The following is a 20,642-nucleotide window of genomic DNA, read 5'->3' on the forward strand; positions in this document are numbered from 1 at the left end:
AACCTGTCCATTGCAGTCTCTACTTCACTCCGAGGGCAAAGAAAGATAGACTCCAGGACCTGTCCGTTCCTAAGTACTAATCCACTCCAGGCCAATACTCCTAAAGAATTCTGCACTCCTTCTCCATAGGATTAGGTTGGACCACAAGTTTTCATTCTGGTGCGTGAGGTAGGTAATGGTCCTACCACCAGGAGTATGATTACCTAATAAGGAGGACACAAGGGCTAAAGTAAAGGACCACAGGTCCAGCCAGGAAACTGCCAGGAGTGTGGCCATAGTCGTTGACTTCAACAACATTGCCTCCATCTGTCAGAGAGAGAGAGAGAGAGAGAGAGAGAGAGAGAGAGAGAGAGAGAGAGAGAGAGAGAGAGAGAGAGAGAGAGAGAGAGAGATTGTAGGACTTAAGGCGACTGAGTGAGACACCGGGCACCAAGAGCATCAGATCTGGCTCTACCCGCTTAGTCAGTAAATCACCTGAGTTGGAACGGTAATAGTATTAGAGGTTAATACCTCTTCTGATGAGGAAGATTGAGTCAAAAACCTCCTCTTGTCATGTCCGAGTCTTTTTTCTGTGTCTGAATGACCCATCAGAGTTGGTAGAATTACATTCATGGGACCCCTGGACTGATCATGTTGAAGAGCAGGAGAGGGGTGAGATATTGCCTACATGTTCCTTCCTTACTTTCTTTTGCTGGGCCATGGGTAGCAGATTTATGGTCTGTCATCTCTGACTGAACTGTCATCCTTGCTGATCAGACCAGTCGCAGCTCCCCTAGGTCTGGGGGACCCAAAGGTAGCACTTGTACCATTGCACAGGGCAACAGGTGTAGTGGTACAGGTAGTGCCACTAATGAAAGCTCCACAGATGAGGACTAACTGCTAGAAGCCTTACAAGACTTCCTGGGGGAAGACAGGTTGAAAGGAAGGTGGCATAAGCACCTGATGAAGACAAAGACAAAGCAGACGATGGCGATGACTTCATCATTCACTTCTTCTCCAAAGCCGCCGAGATCAATACTGTAGACAAAGATTGCAGAACCACCCGAACTCCTAAAGACGCATCACTGACGGGGCATAAGGAGTAATGGTGAATGTGTAAGCAGTGAGAGAGCCAGTAGGGATGGTGACATCATGTCAAAGTCATCACAGTCACTGTTGTTGTAGTCGACATGAGTCGGCACAGCAGAAGAGAGTGACTCAACAACGCCTTAACACTGGGCTCCCCCAATATCCCCAGGGATGGCCATGACTGTCTAAGTTTCTCAGTCTCCTCCTTACCTGAAAGTACAGTCTGTTTAGTCAACAAGTCTTCCTTCTGCCCAAAGAGAGAGACAGTGTCTGCTAGCAGAGAAGCCTCAAACAAAGGGCCAGAGTGAACATCCTCTCACTCTTGCTAGCTCTCCTCCCAAAGATAAGTAGGAGGCAGAGGAACAGAAGGCTCCCTTAGGAGTCAAAACAGTGGGTGGATGCTAAGCAGGTGGAAGGAAGGTACCTAAAGCCTCCTTAGGTGTCACCAGCAGAGTATTCCCCTCTGATGAAACTGAGGAGGTCTTAAGCTTCCTCTTCTTGCCTGCAAACCTTACCCATTGTTCTGACAGCCACTCTTGGTACTCAGAATAAAGGCGGAATTCCACCGAGGCAACATTTTGGCAATGTAGCATGCTACATTGTTGCATATGCAAAGTGTATTTCCACCAATTCAACAGAAAGCACCATGTAGCACACGCAACTGTGTGGCATGCGACAAGATTTAGGCTGTTGCCTAGTGTTAAATGCCTTCCAACCAGCCGCGGGAAGGATTCGATGTTGAAAGCAACAAGATGAACTGGTTGCAAGAAAAAACCATAGCCTTTACAGAAGAATGTAGGAAACTTGCTGTTCTATGGGATATATGCTTGACAGAGTACAAGAAAAACCATGCTAAACTAGATGCACTGTTGGGACTTGTAGAGAAATTTAACTAGTAAAAAAGATCAGGAACTTGTATACCGCTCACTCATGCATGGGTCAGTTGAGGGAAGATTCTTTCTCTCTTTCTCTCTCAAAATATCATACTAGCAGTGGCAAATGCTCTCTCTCTCTCTCTCTCTCTCTCTCACAAAAGATGGTGCTAGAAATAGCACTTTTCATTGAGTATTTCTCTCTCATCTCTCCTCTCTTCTCTCTCACTCCCTCAGGCCTCCCTCCAGTCATCCTCTCTCACCTCCCTCTCCCCTCTTCTCCTCTCTCCTACATCTCTCTCTCTCCAACTCTCTCCTCCTCTCCTTCTCTCGTCAACACAATCGCCTCCTCTCTCTCTCACCCTCCCTCTACTCTCCCCTCTCCCTCCTCACCTCCTCTCCCGCCACGCCTCTCTCTCCTCCTCTCTCTCCCCTCTGCTCACTCCCAATCTCCATCTCTCTCTCTCTCGATTCCTCAATCTCATCTCTCTCTCTCTCTCCCTCTCCATCTCTCTCCGCTCTCTCTCTCTCTCATGAGTAATTAATCTTCACGATTTTTCTAAAAGGAGGAAATGCCGTCATTGGATATTTGAGTTTTTATTTTACATAAATGAACAATTTCCATTATTCCAAATTTTATCGTAGCTTAGTGAAGTAATTGATCTGAGGTTTTTTAAATAAGTCATTCAAGTAACAGGTTATTTTTTTCAGCCTTCTTTTGTAGGTATTTCAGTATTAATAGGTCACAGCAGCTTTTCCTGTTATTATTATTATATCATCAGAAGATTGTATGGTGCACGTGAGAGCACAGCACTGAATTGTGCATCAACAGTGACCGTCTGCTGAGACATTGTGTTGAGAAATGGCTTAGTTTTTGTAGAATTTATGGAAAAGGTTTTTTGGCATTCAACAGTCAACATAGCATGTAGTATGCTACAAGCAACAACGGTGTTGCCTTGTTGCAGGCAACTTGTCTCCTGGTTGAAAGCTGCATTCTACATACTTGTTGAAGACCAGTCGGTTGCATGCTACATGTTGCCTCTGTGGAATTCCGCCTTAAGGTACCTCCCTAATGCAGAAATATTTCCTGCAATAGGTGCAAATGTAAGAGATCTACTTCCTAGCTACCAGGACAACACTGAATGGCAAAGAAAAACATGTATAATTAAGTCTAATAACAGAGAAAGTCAGCACCCACAGTAAAAAAAAAGACATCTGCAATTGACAGTTGCCAAAAGCAAAGTCGAGTGCAGACTGACAGGTGAGCAGGGCTTCCCCATATCTGTTGATAGTTCACAGCCTATTCAGTAAGTTTTTAATGGCTGTTCAAGCTGGTGTTTGCAAGCTTATCCTAATGTAACAAACAAAGGTTTGTATTTGTATACGAACAAACATGATCATTCTCTAGCCTACTAAAAATGCATACTGAATATTTTCATGATATTAAAAATGCATACTGAATATTTTTATAATACATACATAAATTATTAACAGCAATGTCTCTATAGCTACAACTTTGGTACCTTTGCTATGACTCCCAATTCCCAATCATTAGAATTATTTTCCTAATTCCATATTCTGTAAAACATTGTAAGGCTTCATTTTATTTGCACTAGAATCAACTCTGAAGCAGTTCTATCACAGCCCAGTACTTTCTATCAACCAAGGTTTTATCATCAATTTCACATTAAAAACTATGAATTCATTCATTACTACATTTCTCCTATTCATGACCTCACAAAAGGTTCCACTCAGTAATGTCTTTTTTTTTCTTCTGATATTATCATTGATCTATCCCTCCTTTTGAGTTATTTTCCTCGTTTTCTTTTCCTCCGTGGCTATTTTATCAATACAGGACATAATTCTGTTGGCTACCCTACGCACCATCCACCTGTTTTCTAGATATTCTCTCTTATCTCTTCTTGCATTTGGTTTTACTTCACTTTAACTACACTAAAGTATTTAAGTTCTACTGTACATTCTTACTGTGTGTGATAAGATAAAACAAAAAGTACGGGAGGTAGTTCTGCTTTTAATCCTAAATATAAAAATAATATTAGGGGAGAATTTCAAGATAATTAAATAAAATATACAAATAAGATTGATAAAACCTACATTATTGGCTAACTTGTGAAGATAAAGTAGAGCTCCATCCGCAGTGGAATCTAGTTCATCTGCATCTCCATCAAGAACTATCTGAATTGAAGATTGTGAGACACGTGTCACAACTCCAGATGTCAGTTGTTTTCGTTCACTTGCCCCATACTCATGGACACCAACTATGTCACCTGAAATATCAGTATCAAGCAATAAAACAATGTTTACTTTATATAGACCAAACTCTTATTTTATTTATATACTGTAAAGAACAATGCTAATGAATACATTTTGCTTATTTCCAGCAAACTGTTTAAGAACCTGTAACCCCATACTATTCATAACCCATATTGGATATGAATCTCTAGCATAATTAGCCAAGAGTAGGGCTTCAAAAACAAAAGAATGACTAAACTACTCTCCATCTTATTAACTTACTTCTGAAGTCTAGGAATTTCAAGTGAAATAACAGGTTTCCATTTATAGAATATGACAACTTTCTTAAATCTTATGATGTTCATAAAAGAAGAAAAAAATAATGAACTGATATTCAAGTAAAAAAAGTGGTTAATATGTAAGTACTACCTGTAAATTTAAGACATTTATAATACCTTAACTACAGCTCCAACCCCTTGGAAGATGCTATCTGATTATAATAGTAAGTGAACCACTGTACATACTTCTTAGGTTGTGCCTTCAGATCAAGTCATCCAACTTGATACAGAGAAAGTAAAATGTATAACAATACGTACATAGTACCTTCAGGAAGTGGTCATTCCTTTAACTAGATCTTTGACTAATTATGTTTAAATAGTAACTGTTGTATTTGAGAGAGACTTTTTGATGCCTACTTACCTTACACTTGGCACAGGTATTGTTTATTTATGCCTCCTACAATTACAGTGGTCCTTAATTTTTACGCAATTCATTTTGTTGCGAATTTTTGTGGAACACATTATTCACTTGTCCGCAGGAGAAATTTCACTAATTTACACATTTTTTCATAGAGCAATATTCACTGTACTTTCATGACTAAATACATTTTTATGATAACAATTTATTTACTAATTTTCAAATGCTAATTTTCATGTAAACCTTGCAACATCAGAAATGAGTTAACTCTCTTCCTTGCTAAACTCCCACTGGTACCAAAACCTTAAAGCTGGCTTCACAAACTCGCTAGGTTGGCGCCCAGACTTCTCTTAGCTGACACAGAGAAGAGACAACATGCTGAGTAAAAGGTAACAACTCAACAAGCTAGACTGAGACTCCATTAACATGTCTAAAACACCTGTCAGTCTCGAGTTTGTCTCTCTATAGGAGAGAAAGAAACTGTACCTCCTACTGAAGACACAAGAAGACAGGCCATGACTGACCTAAAGGTAGCTTTGTGCATCTGTGTACGAGAAAAGTTACAAAACTTGCTCTTATTGAAGGAGAGAGCTTAGGTTCCCTTCTCAAAATATGTATTTACAGGACGCGGAAATACAATAAGACAAGCGAGATATTGTCTATGTGGCCTCTTTCCTCAACTAAATGAGGATACAGTGAAGCATAATGTTGCAACAAACATCGCCCTGAGCGAAGGACTTTCTCCAATTCAAACTCTTCTTCCACCAGAGGAAAACAGGAGGAGACAGCCACCAACAAGAGGTAAAGAAAAGAGCCTAAAGGACTGCTTTTCCTTCACACCAACTGGCGACAGGAAGCAACACTTGTTGATGGGAGGCACCAGCAGCCGATTATTATATCACATCCACGACTTGATGAAAGGGAGAGTCTTCAGCGACTCAAAGGAGTCAGTCACTCAGCTATGTCCACACGAGTCAGCTGAGGGAAAGAAAATAGGGCACAAAAAAAATGGGAAAGGTTGGGAGCCTGGGGAGAGGAGTCACAATGACTCTCCCACATCGTCTGAAAGCAAATTAACATACGTATACAGGCAGTCCCCAGTTATCATCAGACTCAGTTAATGGCGATCCAGTTTTATGGCACTTGTCTGGCCCCATAAAATAGGCGATTTATGGCACCATTACGTGTCAAGTTCTGGTTATCAGTGCCATAAGGTGCCAATAATAGAGTTATGGTGCCATAATCTACATAAAGGAGGTGCCATTAACTGGTTATTGGCGTCATTAACTGGATATCAGCGCCATAAATCACCAAGTTTCGGTTAATGGCGGTTTTCACTTATCAGCACCCTGCTATTACATCTTCTCAGTCGACAGTTTAGCCAATCTCTCATGTTTTAATTGTTCTAAATTCACATCTGCTAGCCAATTTCTCTTTCTTCGGCTATCAGCAAATCTTACCACTGCCTCAATTAATGTTTCTCTTTCAAATCTATAATCTTTATAGTGTCTACAGTTCTTTCCAAGTTAGATATTATTCTAGCATCAGAGCTTTCTAACGATCTGTCGTATAAGAATGCTTTCAAGTACAGGCAGTCCCCAGTTATCAGCGGGGTTTCCATTCTCGGCAGGGAGCTGAATAGTGAAAACCGCCATTAACTGAAACTTGGTAATTTATGGTGCTTATGATGCCAATATCTGGTTAATGGTGCCAATAACCGGTTAATGGTGACAATAACCGGTTAATGGTGCCTCTAGTTATGTTATGGCACTGTAACTATTATTGGCACCTTGCGGCACCGATAAACGGAACTTGACATGTTATGGCGCCATAAATTACCAATTTTACAGCGGTAGACAAGCGCAATAAAAATGGATCGCCATTAATCGAGTCCACCAATAAATGGGGACTGCCTGTATTTGAAAGCATTCTTATACAACAAATCGTATTATACAACAAATCGTAAGAAAGCTTTGATGCTAGAATAATATCTAGCTTGGAAAGAACCGTAGATACTATAAAGAAACATTAATCGAGGCAGTGGTAAGAGATTTGCCGATAACCGAAGAAAAAGCATGCAAACACCGAACAAGTGCATTTCGATGAAGAATGAAAAATAGGCTAGCACACAATAATTTAGAATAACTAAAACATGAGAGACTGGTTAAACTATTCACTGAGAAGACATAATATCAGAATATGAAAAACTCACTACAGACACATTAATCTCAATAAAAATTTCTATACCTATTGTATTATATGTTATTAATCCTATGTATGCTAACACCTCAAACTAGGTGCTAATGATGGCAGAATGCACATACAGAGTGAAGTAACGTTTACCAAAATGGTCCTTAGGCGAACGCATTGAACAAGGTAGGATTCAGAGGGCACAGAACCCCATTGCCCCAAGAACTGGGTCTGGCAGCGGACTTTTCCAACTGTTGCAGGGCAGTCCTAGGCTTGGGCTACATACAGGCGAGGGCACCGACACCTTACCTCTACAGGAGGAACACAAAAATGAACGTTCACTATGGGGGACTCGGAATGGTTCCCTGTCATAAATTAAGTCAAACCTTTAACAGATTCCAGAATAAGGCTTACATCCTGTTCAAATTTCTCGATACGCTTTTCCTGAAATGAAAGGGGAGCTCAAGTTGGAGCTAAAGAGGAAATGTCAGTATAGTGGTCCCCCTGTATTTGCGTGGGATGCATACCAGATGCCCCCACAAATAGTTAGAACCCGTAAATAGTTGGAACCCCTATAAAAATGCTTAAAATGGCCTATTTTGTTACTTTAAACTCAATGCACAAAAAGTGCATTTTATGATGAAATTGATAAAAAGAACCAAGAATGTGGATATTTCTCAGAAAAATACAGCGAATATGTGAATTTCCCGCGAATAATGGGGGGATATGTTCCAGAGAAGTCCGTGAATGCGAGTCTGCGAATACAGGAGGCCCACTGCACTCTATATTAGTATTAGACCTAGATAGGAAAAAAACATCAGCTGATCAAGGCTAACTACAGACGAAGGCTCACCGGGAAGGGGAGAAATGGAAAGCTGTATGCCAACCTAATTAATTACTTCCGCAATCTATCTACTTCCCTTCTTTTCCTGTATTTAATACTTTAAGCATAAGTTCCTTAGGCCAATCCCTGCATTCCTCACACTCTGTACCCCTGGAGCTGGTACAAACATTAGGCTGATCTAGCTCAAATTCAAGCTTCCTGCTTACACAGTAATCATTCCTACATAACCTTATATTAGTAGATTTGCTTCTGGTGGAAGACATCCTAGGAAGATTAAAATTACAGTACCGTGACAGGAGAAAAGTCAAAATTCACAAAATACCCACACTCACTTACACCTAATGGCGGCAAGGAGAATTCTGATACGAGTTAAAACATTGGAAACACACCTGGTGGAGAACAGGTGAACTAGACAGTCATTCGGGCAGCCACTCAATAATATTTTTTTGAATGCCGACTCACCTAATCGGCGCGGAGATATTATAACTAACTTTAACAGTAGATAAGATTCATCTCAAATAAATGTTTAATACAAATTAAATATATCTCTTTACATATCGCAAACTTAAGCTCATTCTGGGACCCACCCTGGAATGACAGATAATACAAATTAAATAAATCTTTAATACAAAATGTAAAATCAAGCACTTTGATAGAACAATTTCCCCCCACAAGGGTAAGGAGGCGATACTTCCAGGAGGACCGATGGGTAGGTATTGAACATATATATCCCTTACATCCCCAAAAATCAAGAATTTACCCTCTTTATGGGGATTGAGAAAACAGAAAAACAAACCTTTCCATCCAAGACCAGTTCTTGTGAAAGAACCAGTTCAAGGGTAGCCGAATCATGTCTGACGGGCATCCGCTACCCACGCTTTGCTCCATGTTGCTGCCAAGCTTGCGCAGTGGCACAACATACAGCAACCCCCATTGGCACCAATCGGGAGAACCACGCACCTCCGGCATCATCTGTCTCCTACCGAGGTAAAAGACGTCTGGGTACCTCTATGAGGGGTCGAGGAAGTTTGCGACTTCTCTGACTGAAGAGGAAGGGCCAACCTGACCCTAGGGTCATGTTGCAGTGCCATGTGAAGACCTGAAGGTCTTAGCCACTGCCTAGTGAACAAGATAAAGTCTGTCTATCGCAGCCTACCCCTCTCTCTAGCAAAGAGGGGAAAGGAACCCAGAACATGGGCTCTATTCTCCTTGGGTGTACAGAAGCCTGAAGAAAAAACTATCTTGGCTAATGATAGACCCAAAGATCTATCTACGAGACTGGCTGGAATGCTGCTCTGGCAGTCAATTCTGGTGTCATTGCCTCTGCCTGTGACAAGGAGACTCCCTCAACACAGAGATATTCTAGTGACATATCAGGATACATACAAAGTCAGGATTGTATCAAAATAAGAGATGGTAATATATATATATTCTTTTGAAAGAACATGACATTTCTTCTTGTGGGCTAGAGGCAGAGGAGGTACCCTGCATGAATGGCTAAACCAGGTAGAGTTCTCTTGCTCAGGAAAGCACGAAGCAAGAAAAGATAATCTCTTTCTTGAGATCATTAAAATGACGTTATCATTCTAATGATCTCCAAAATAGGCCTATAAAATTTTGCAGGAGAAATACCAGAGCCTCTGGCAACCTCTTAATCATTCAATGTACGTCTGCCTAGTCCACACCAGGAATGTAGGCCTCCGTGTAACAGGCCAGGATGGGAACGAAAACGTACCTGGTCCCAAGCTCCGAATTTGTCTGGTTCCTGTCTCCCCCAAAAAAAATAATAATTCCAAGGAGGAGGAAAAATGTGAGACTAAAAGCAACCTTGCCTAGCCTGCCACAGACTAAAATCTTGCCAACTAAGTGGGGCCATGGGCAGTTGTCAACCAGCCATGATGTCTGCCTTGAGAGCAGTCCCACTTGTGCGAATGTGAGCAGGGACTGTCCAGTCAGCATGCTTCAATCTTAGAACCCAAGGCTTCAGGGGTCCATAGAATCCTGGGTAGTGGTATGTGAAATACTGCTATACAGGCAGTTTCGGTTATCAGCGGGGGTTCCGTTCCTGACAGTGTGAAGATAACCAAAAATCAGCAATAACAGTGCCGATACCTGGGGATCAACAGAGCTGTTAAGCAGGGATCAGTGCCAGTAACCGGGGATTGGAGCTGAAACTCCAGATCGTTGTTGCTAGACAAGCACCGTAAACCCGGATCGCCAATAACCGGGGACTGCCTGAAATAGCCTATTTGACTTATGCAAATGGATACCATGAATGTAATACCTAGCCTAAGTCAATAGTTCACACATAGTATACAGTTTGCATCTCATTTATGTTAATACCATATGGTAACAACTGATAAGAGAGTTACTGTATAAAATGACATTAATGGTCATAAAACAATGGTAGGCTGTGGGTAAACAGACAGGTTACCTACCTACTGAATTGTGTTTTTAGAGGTAGAGATAATGAAGGGGTGAATTTTTATTTTAAAGTGTATTTATGCAGTATATTTTATTAAATATGGGAGAAAATGTAGATAATTACCTTTTGCATAGTTTTCAGTTTTTAGTGAGGTGTTGTTTATAAGCATAGTGAGTGCTTACAGTTATGTGGTATTGACAACTTTAGGTGAGGAAGGATACAGAAATGACAATTTGTCCAAAATTGCATTTTTCCTAACTATACAAACCTGAGGTCCTTTTACAATAGGAAGGTACTAGCGGCAGCTGGATAGGTCGTAAGCTTTCGAACAAGGGGTTCGGTAGTTAACTGCTTGTCCGACAGGCGCGCGCGCGCGACTGGGAGGTAAACAAATCACTTTTGCTTTTGGCCCAAGCAAAAACTGCAGAGTGAGGGGTGGCATGAGGTGGGGCTATGTGTAAAAGGACCTCAGGTTTGTATAGTTAGGAAAAATGCAATTTTGGACAAATTGTCATTTGTTCCGACACGGCATACAAACTTCGGTTCGTCCTTTTACAATAGGAAGACTCACTTCTTGGTGGGTGGAATCTGAGTCTTTTGCGACAGACTGGTGTTCGCCCAACCTTGGAAGCCTCCCTGGTCGTAAGAGCGAGGGAGGGATCCAAGCCTCTGTCCGATTGATCGGGGTGTGCACCGCAGGATCAATGGTCAGACCTCTGGACCGAGTACTAAGAGAGAGGCAAGCGTATCTCTTCGTACCAGCAATGTAAGAACTTGTTCCTGTACAGGAGCAAAGATAAAGTCATGGTTTTGACTCTTGTAGGCATCCACTTCCCCCCCTTGTAGAAGGAAGTGGTGGATATTCTGCTCCTATCCCTAGTGAAAGGGATAGGATGGGGCTCTGTCATATAGCTCACCGGCATCTCGTCCTTATCCAGCAGGGTAATGACCGTATCCCTCTACCCACAGGTAGAGGGGTAGAAAAAGATAGAAAGAGAAGCCAGTCACTTTCTCATCACTATCTATTCATACAGTCACCCACCGGAGGACTCGATGCTGTTCAGCTGCTAGGGTCTGGGTTAGCTATAGACGACGTGTTGAGCAGCCACCACGGGTCCTAAGGAAACCGATCCAAGGACCTATGGGCAATATCCAAGAGGTATAAGGAAGGTGCCGGTAGTCTGGTTGTACCAGACCCCTGCCTTCCATACCTGCGCCAGCCACGGAGAAGTTCTTACGAAACGCCAAACGAGGGGCCAATACTTCTGACTTCGTGAGCTCTCGGACGGGACGTACGGATGTCGTCACTACCATCAGCCTCATACGCCCTCCTGAAGACCTCACGCAGCCAGGACGAAAGAGTGTTCTTGATACTTCTTTTCTTGGGTGACGTTGCTAACGAAGAGGCGTCGACACTCAGGCCCGAGGTGTCGATTCTCTTCAGATAGCGCCGTAGCGTCCTCCCAGGACAAAGCAGCATCTCATCCACATCATTATCTGCATGAAGTTCCTGTACTCTCTTCGCCGATGCCAGGTCCAGCAAGAAGAGGGTCTTGTGAGTTCCCTGGGTTGGCAAGACCTTTGGAGGCTGCTCTTAAGCAAGGAGATCTCGAACGAGTTCGAGATGTCCAATCCCGTCAGTTTCAGGACGAGCGTCAAGGCGGCTCTGTATCCGTTTGACTGTGGGAACTTAGAGGAGCTTCCTGGCGAAGAAAAACGAGGAAAACCGCTACCTGCTGAAGAGTGGCTCTGAGAGGAGATAGGCCCCGTCTACGACACCAACACAGAAGACGGCCGACTTCCCTGGTACACAGTTCTGAGAGGACTGACGGACGCGTTTCCAGCCATCTCTGTTGCTGCGCTACGAAAAAAGCTTCTCGTTCGCAAGAGATGGTGGATAACAGCCAGCGTGAAGACGTAGGGACTGGACTGCTCGGTGGTACCGCTCGACGTGTGGCTGGGCGAGAAGGTTGTGCCAATGGGGAATTTCTCTCGGTTCTCTTGCGAGAAGAGCCAGCAGGTCCGGAAACCAAATGGCCTGTGGCCATTTGGGAGCCATCAGGATCATCCTGAGATTCGGGATGACCAGTGCTCGACTGATCACCTTGCGAATCAGGCTGAACGGGGGAAAGGCATAGGCGAAGAGGTCGTCCCACGGGTGTTGAAGAGCGTCCTCTGCAGCTGCCCATGGATCCGGCACGGCCGAGAAGAACACCTGGAGCTTCCTGTTGTGCCGGATGGCGAACAGATCCTCGACTGGTCGCCGCCACAGGTCGAAGAGCCTTTCCGCCACGTCCTGGTGTAGAGACCATTCGGTCCCTATCACCTGATCCCGACGGCTGAGCGTGTCTGCTACTACATTCCTTCCCTGGAATGTAGCGTGCCGACAGCTCTATTGAGTGCGCCTCGGCCCACTCGTGCACCTGCCGAGTCAAACTGATACAACGGGAGAGACACTAGGCCCCCCCTGTTTGTTGACGTAAGCCACCACCGTGGTGTTGACGTACATCAACACCACTGAGTGTCCCATCAAGCGGTCCTGGAACTCTTGGAGAGCGAGGAACGCTGCCTTGAGTTTCAGTACATTGATGTGAAGGTGCTTGTCGTTCTCGTACCACACTCCTGAAGTCCGCAATCTGTTCCAGGTGTCGCACCCACCCTCGGTCGATGCGTCTGAGAGCAGCTGCATGTCCCGGGGGGAGAGTGCGCAGAGGCACTCCTCTTAAGGGGTTCCTGTCGTCCAGTCACCCGGCTAGGTCCTGCCTCACCTCCTGTGTCCGTGACAATGGAAAGCTTGGGGATCCGTCGCCTGTGACCAACTCTCCTTCAGTCTCCCTGAAGAGACCGCAGGTGAAGACGCCCGTTAGGGACTGGCTTCCGCAGTGACGACAGGTGGTCCGATCACGACTTGCCATCGCTGAGCTACTGTTCCTGCCGAGACAGGAACTGGTTGGCTGCCTCCCTGAATCTGCTGATCCGCGAGTCTGCGGGGAAGACTCGCCCTGCTACCGTCCGTGTCGATCCGCATACCCAGGTACTTCATCCTCTGCTTGTGCTCGAGATCGGACTTTTCGAAGTTCAGAACGATCCCCAGATCGCGACAGAACTCGAGCAGGTCGATCCCTGTCCTGTAGCAACTGCGAGCGGTAGCTCGCCAGGACTAACCAATCGTCGAGATACCCCATCAGACGTATCCCGTGCGAATGGGCCCAAGCAGACACCAGAGTGAACACTCGCGTGAACACCTGTGGGGCGGTTGAGAGACCGAAGCAACGTGGCCTGAGCTGGTACTACCGTCCCGTCGAGGATGAGCGGAGGTACTTTCTGGAGGACTGATGAATGGGTATTTGTAAATACGCATCCTTCAAGTCCACTGAAAGCATGTAATCGTTCTCCCTGATAGAGTCGACACTGCGCGTGCCGTCTCCATCGTGAACCGGGTCTGGCGAACCAACCGGTTCAGGGGAGAGAGATCTATCACCGGGCGCCAGCCTCTCGTAGACTTTTCCACCAGGAAGAGTCGGCTGTAAAAGCCCGGTGACTGATCCGTGCCGATTTCTACAGCTCTCTTGCTCAGCATGGTCTTGATCTCCTGTCTCAATGCTACGTCCTTCGATGCCCCTGGAACGTACGCCTGCTGTTGGACCGGGTTGGAGGTGAGGGGTGACCGAGATTCGAAGGTTAATAGATCTCCCTCCCGAAGGACATCTACAATCCAGGTCTCGGCGCCGTGGCGCTGCCAAGTTGCCCAATGGCTGGCCAGGCACCCCCCCACTTCCGGGCAGCAGGTGAGGGGGAACGCCGTCCTTCCACTGTGAACGTCGTCTGGGTGGGGTTAATCGACACCTGACAGGAGAGAGCCGATACCGCTCCGACTCATTCCAGTCCTCGTCGAGGTCGAAACCTCAGGAGGACCGAAGGGGAGGGGTATTTAAATACGGTGTCCGAAGACACGTAGAAACGCCTCTGTCGCAGTAGAGGAGGTGAAGTAGCTTGTTCGACCGTCCAGAACTGAGAGAGCCTTCTTGTCCGGAGACGATGAGAGACTACCTGGTTCAAACCCAGTCGGCAAGCTCCGATCGCGGCAGACCCACCGTCGATTTGGGTTCCCTCTCGGGCCCCAAAACGACTCGAGCCGAGACGTGGCTCTGCTGGTGGGAGCGGTGATCCTTCCCCGAGATCATTGTGCTGACGAATCAGCGCCGTAACCTCGACAAGTCCCCTCTGGATCTCGGAAGTCACAGCATCTTGCAGAGTGGGACCGTTAAGCCCTTCGAACAAGAGCATTTCCGAGAACCTTCCTCCTAAGAAGGGGAACAGCGACAGCCCTCTCGGTCTTCCCCATCCACTTGCGCATACGTCCTGGCCGGTCCCAGAACCGTGCTGGCACGTAGGGCGTTGTGGTGGGATCATGAGGGGCGCACCCCTCACGATCACTCCTCAATACCTCGCTCCTCCCGGTGTAACCCGAGGAGGTTGAAGGTACGGGAGAGGCAGACCTGACGCTCCCTCATTGCTCGCTGGCAGCACCAGCAGGCTTTGAGGGCTGCAGGCGATCGTCAACCCGCGGTGGCGATCGAGCTGCAGGCCTGGTCGAACCGTCTCCTGTGGAGAACGGCTGGACTGAGCACAGCGGCCCCGATCTCGAGTATCAGAAGAGCTGGTGCTGGTTGCCGTACCCGGTCGCTTTCTGTGAGAGCGACGGTCAGGCGACCTGCAGGCTCCACTGTCACAGTGAGACCGGTGCTTGTCCTCACGGCACGTCACGTCGCTGGTTCCAGCCGTGGCTGGCACCGGCGAACGGAGGACCTCTTCCCAGCCTCAGCCCGTGGTCGGTCGTGGACCGTCACGTCCCCGGGTAGCCAGCTGTTCGCCGCGAGAGTGAGAGCTGGTCTGGTGAGAGTCGCATAAGCGGCTGTCACCAGTCTTTCCCGCCCCACGTGCCGTGAACCTGACGCTGAGCGGACTCAGAGGTCTGGTTCCTGGCTGCACGTCGCTGTAGGCGACCGTACACTCGGTACCTCCCGCGAACGAGAGGCCGAGACGGGACCCTGATGCAGTGGCAGAACCACTGACACCAGGCGAGATAGTACCGTGTTAGCCGGTACCCCTCTGGTCCCCGTAGTCGTCTTCCTTGCGGAAGAAGAGACGCCCCGCTCCCGAAAGGAGCAGGAGGACCAGCGGAAGGAACCCTCCCGTCCCACCGAGGTGAGACGGGTCCCGAGAAGCTCCCGAGGGAGACTTCTTAGGAGGGAGGAGGCAACCTTCTTCTTCCTCGGCTGTGAAGCCTTAGAAGTCGAAGGGGAAAGAGGCCGGCAGCCGACGACGATGAAGAAGATGAAGACGACGACGACGACACCTTCCTCCTCTTCTTCGTCAGCTTCCTCAGGACAGACGTAAGATCTGCTATCCAGGGCGGAGCCGGGGCTGCTGTAGCCGAAGCCACAGGGCCCGGACGCACCTGTACAGACAGACCAAAGTCTGGGGTAGTACCACCACGAACAGGGACGACATCAGCAGGTATGGGCATCTCAGAAACAGCAGGCACAGCCAGCACAGCATCGGTAGGGACAGCCAGCGCAGCAACGGCAGGGACAGCCAGCGCAGCAACGACAGGGACAGCCAGCGCAGCAACTGCATGGACAGTCAGCCCAGAATCGGCAGGTACGGCAGGCAGCACCGGAAACACAGGAAGTGGAGCAGCAGCCAGCAACATCCTGGTACTGGCGGCAGGTCCAGGGCGAGCTCTAGGGCAGCGGAAGTGTGGTCGCTGCAGCGCGGCAACCACGAGCGGCGGCGCACGCCCCCCCTCTCGGTACGGCGAACGGCACTTCACAGCGGCTGTAGGCAAGACTGTTACCACGTGAGGCGAGTACACCAGTGAGGAGGGACGTCGTCACCTGGTTGCGTGGTCACCACTCCATGGGTGACCGCAGTAGGCCCAGACATAGAACCGCAGCCCCTGGACACTAGCACGCCCTGCAAATGGAAGGACGCCCATACCTCACCAAGGTCCACCCACTCCGTGGCAAGTAGCACCTGCGGAAATAACAGTAGTAGCGATTAGTGGGGGGGAAGTCCCCTCGCGCGGGGGGGTGAGCCCTCTCCGAACGAGTGGAAGACCCCTAATACAATTGTACATCGGGCACCGAGCGCCCTCCCCCGCGCTCGATCACTGTGGGAGCTGAGCGGGGGGGGGTTTCTCGTTCCCCACCCCCGCACAGTACCCATGTACCCAACAACAATATAAGAGCCCGAGAGCAATCGTGCCATCGGCCCGAATGCAAGGGCATAAGGATCAATTCCCTGACTGAGCGGAACTTGAACCAAATAAATATTAGATGCAATCATAATAAGGGATAAAATGAAAATGCATCTTGCATACGATTCACTTCACAATGAATAAGGGCTCGGATCGAGCGATTTGCGCCCTAGGTACCGAGCGCAAGGGTGAAAGGATCAATTCCTTACCTTTATGGATCAAGGTTTCTGGAAACCTTGATCCATAATGAATTGATGCAATCAAAAAAAAATATATGAAAATGAAAAGACTACTGCGCTTGCGATTTCACTTCATACAATAAAAAGGGGAAGGATCAATTCCTGGGAATAGCAGAAACATTGATCACCCAGTAAACAATGCAATCTCAATAAAAAATATGAAAATGAAAAAGAACTGCCCTTGCGATTTCACTTCATTCAAAATAAAAAGGGGGAAGGATCAATTTCCGGGTAAGCTCGGAAACTGATCCAAAATGAGTATTGCTACAATCAAAATAATATATGAAAATGAAAAAGAATACTGTACTTGCGATTCCACTTCCATACTAAATAAGTTTCCGTGCCGAGCGCATTCGTTCGGCAACGGGCATACAGGTCAAAAAAATATAAATGAAAAGAGCACTTACTTACGATTTTCATCTACACATTTCCAACCCAATCTACGCTCGGAGCGAGTGCTCCCGCCCTCGGCACCGAGCATACACAATACGAGGATCATTTCTGGGAAAATGAATTCCCGCACTTACGCCCTTCAGTCCCGGCACTCGGGTAATCGGAGGGCGTGGTGACACCAAGATCCTTAATTCACAAAGAATTCAATGAAATGATTGTACTTACAATTCAGTTTCACTAGATAATTAGAAAAGAAAAACACAATCATGCGAAAGCAAACGACGATATTGAGCGGGCAGAGAGCGATGATACACGTCCACACGCCAGCAGGCCGAAAGCAAAAGTGATTTGTTTACCTCCCAGTCGCGCGCGCGCGCCTGTCGGACAAGCAGTTAACTACCGAACCCCTTGTTCGAAAGCTTACGACCTATCCAGCTGCCGCTAGTACCTTCCTATTGTAAAAGGACCGAAGGTTTGTATGCCGTGTCGGAACAATTACCTTTTAATACCCACTAGATTTTTATGCTCGCCCATATCCTGATTTCGCCATTATCCATGGCTCTATTATTCTGGATAAATGAAGGATTACTATTTAGATCTTAAAATACTGCACCACTAGCCAAGGAAATCTCTAACACAGCACAGCTGCATGGTTTCAACAGCAAACTTTTTATTTGTAATGTGTTAAAGCAGTATTTTAGTTTGTTGGTAAGGCAACTTCAGAGAAGCCCATTCATGATTAAACCAATGAACTAGAAAAAACCAAGTTTTTAAAAAATAAACTTAAAATCCTAGAATAATTAATAGTATGTGTATGCTGTAACAGCCAAAATTATGCTACTTCAATGCAATTAGACAGTCACAAATGCACATTGCAACAACCAAAACAAAGCCATTAACTCATGAGTGTTACCATTTTTTAAATTAATTTTTCTTGTCAAAATTGGGATGCATCTTCTTAGTAAGAGCATATTTGACACTGGGATATATAATACTATATTTTTCCATATACGTACAAATTCTATTTTTGAATTTTCAAGATAAGTTTTTCTACATTACAGTAATGCCTCAATCTTACGTGATTCGAGTTGCACGAATTCACAATAGCGCGAACTTTGCATTGGAACCTAACTAATTATCATATGCGAGTATTTCAGAGACACGCAAGAGCAACATTTCCAAATCCTGAAGAAACCCCGAAAGGTGTTTGTTCAATTTTTTTTAATCTAATTTATAGGTTTGAAGCTTTTATGTGTAAATTAAATAACATTAAATAATAAAAATAATAATTTTTTTCTCTCTCTCTCTCTTGGAAGAAAAGACCCTCGTAAATATCAATCAAAACTCCAAACTATGTATTGTACTCATATGCAAAAAAGATGAATAAAAGAAGAATAGAAATAAGCCCTCTAAGAAATGAAGGGAGATTAACGAATGAAAAAGGGACATATGCAACATATTAGCAGAAAGATATGAGAGAATTTACCCCTAGAATTGATAATGCAGATAATGATACAGAAATAAGGAATGAAAATAGTGAATATTTATTTGTTAAAAAAAGTAGTTCATTCTATCGCAAAGCTGCTTGCAATATTATTAAGGCAAACTGTAGTTACAGGCAAGATTTATGATGAGCATAAATTAGCATATATTACCCCTACTTTCAAAAGTGGATCAAGACTAGAGGCTAGTAATCATAGCCAGTGAGTCTAACATCACATATCATGAAAGTGTATGAAAGGGTAATGAAGAAAAATATTATGAAACATTTAATAAAAAATAATTTGTTTAATATAGGAAAACATGGTTTTGTACCTAGAAAAAGTACACAAACCCAATTGTTAGTTCACTGTGAGGACATATATAAAAATATGATAGAGAAATGGAAAAGAAACAGAAGTGGTTTACCTAGACTTTGCAAAAGCTTTTGACAAGGTAGACCATAATAAATTAGCAAAGAAAATTAGAAAACAATATAGTGGACAAAGTAGGAAGATGGATAAAGGGATTTTGACGAAGGAAAAATCTATTTCTGGGGGAAGACCTGTGTCGCCCGGGTGAAAGTTCCTGTAGCACACATTTCTAGGTTATAATAGATGCTAAATATACCAGCAAAAAAGCTAAATGGAATGCTGAAGTTACTACCTCCAGCTCGCTCACCCAATTAGGGTGTCGGTATAACACAAGGGCGAGTGGAAGCCACTACCACAGATATTCTGCCAATTAGAAGACTCCTCTCAAAACCCCTCTCTAGATAGGTGCCGTTACAACGTCTACCTTACGTCTACCTTCTGCTCGCTACTACTACAACTTCTGCCCGAAATCTTCATTCCTGAATTACGCAACCAAGCTTGGGCCACCTAAATGGTGGGGGATCAGGAGAAGAGAGGGAAGGGTTCACCGGGCGACACAGGTCTTCCCCCAGAAATAGATTTTTCCTTCGTCAAAATCCCTTTTCTGGGTTCGACCTGTGTCGGCCGGTGAAATAGTATCTGAGAATTGGCCATACAAGCTTGGTAAAACACAAAATTCTATAGACATATAAGGAAAAATAAAAATTTTCTTAAAATTAAGTTTTAATAACCAATGTAAGAATAGCAAGTTACAAATGGTAAAAAAGGGATCAAATATGACTAAATCCATACTGTCCTGTGAAAAACTCAAATATGACTAAATCCATACTGTCCTGGGAAAAACAACAGGTAAGGAATACAAAAACAAACAAATATGAACTATGTACGATTCCAGGAGTGGGCTGATGAGCAAACCAGACCGGAACATAAGGGAGACAGGCAGGGATTACAAGCGAGGTAAGTAGGTGAGAGTGAGTATCAAAAGAAAAATGAATAGCAAAATAAAGGAATAGGAAATAGAGTTATAAAACTAGGCCGTATCAAAGGGAGACAATGCTCCCTGCAGCCACTGCCGAATATTTAAGGGCCTCTGAATTCTTCAGATAGTGGCGTTTAAATACTGTCGGGCATTTCCAACCCGTATATTTTTTAATTAATTGAGGTAGCCACTGCCCGGATATCACGGACATGAGGGACTGAATCCGGATTGGCTTGTTTAATAAAATAAAGAATTTGTTGTCTGATTCCTTTCAAGGAAATGGTTCTGCCTTTTTCTCTAATAAAAAGAGAACCTGAAGACTTTTCAGAAGTTCTGCCCAGATAAGATTTTAAAGTGACAATAGGACACAAAGATGGGTCCTGTGCGAGAGGTATAATCTTTCATGGAGCCAACCTGTTTTGTGGGTCTTCGTTCTTTGCTAAGAATTTCCGATCTGGGGAGAGCAGAACTTCACCTGACGGGAGGAAATCAATATGATTTGGTTCTCTAGAGAGAGCCGACAGTTCAGATATTCTGGCGCCTGAGGCCAGACTCATTAAAAATAATG

At 45.2% G+C, this 20,642-nt stretch overlaps 1 protein-coding gene across 1 annotated transcript in view; it reads right to left on the reverse strand.

The window, feature by feature from the left end:
• LOC135208074 (DNA-binding protein SMUBP-2-like) overlaps positions 1 to 20,642 on the reverse strand; it is a gene marked incomplete in the record, with an annotated part of 738,222 nt that overhangs the window by 607,695 nt on the left and 109,885 nt on the right. Inside the window, 1 exon segment of the mRNA XM_064240222.1 lies at positions 4,056 to 4,228. Coding sequence (XP_064096292.1) covers positions 4,056 to 4,228 — 173 coding nt within the window.

This window comes from Macrobrachium nipponense, chromosome 34 (genome assembly GCF_015104395.2).
Source record: "Macrobrachium nipponense isolate FS-2020 chromosome 34, ASM1510439v2, whole genome shotgun sequence".
Classification (NCBI taxonomy): Eukaryota; Metazoa; Arthropoda; class Malacostraca; order Decapoda; family Palaemonidae; genus Macrobrachium; species Macrobrachium nipponense.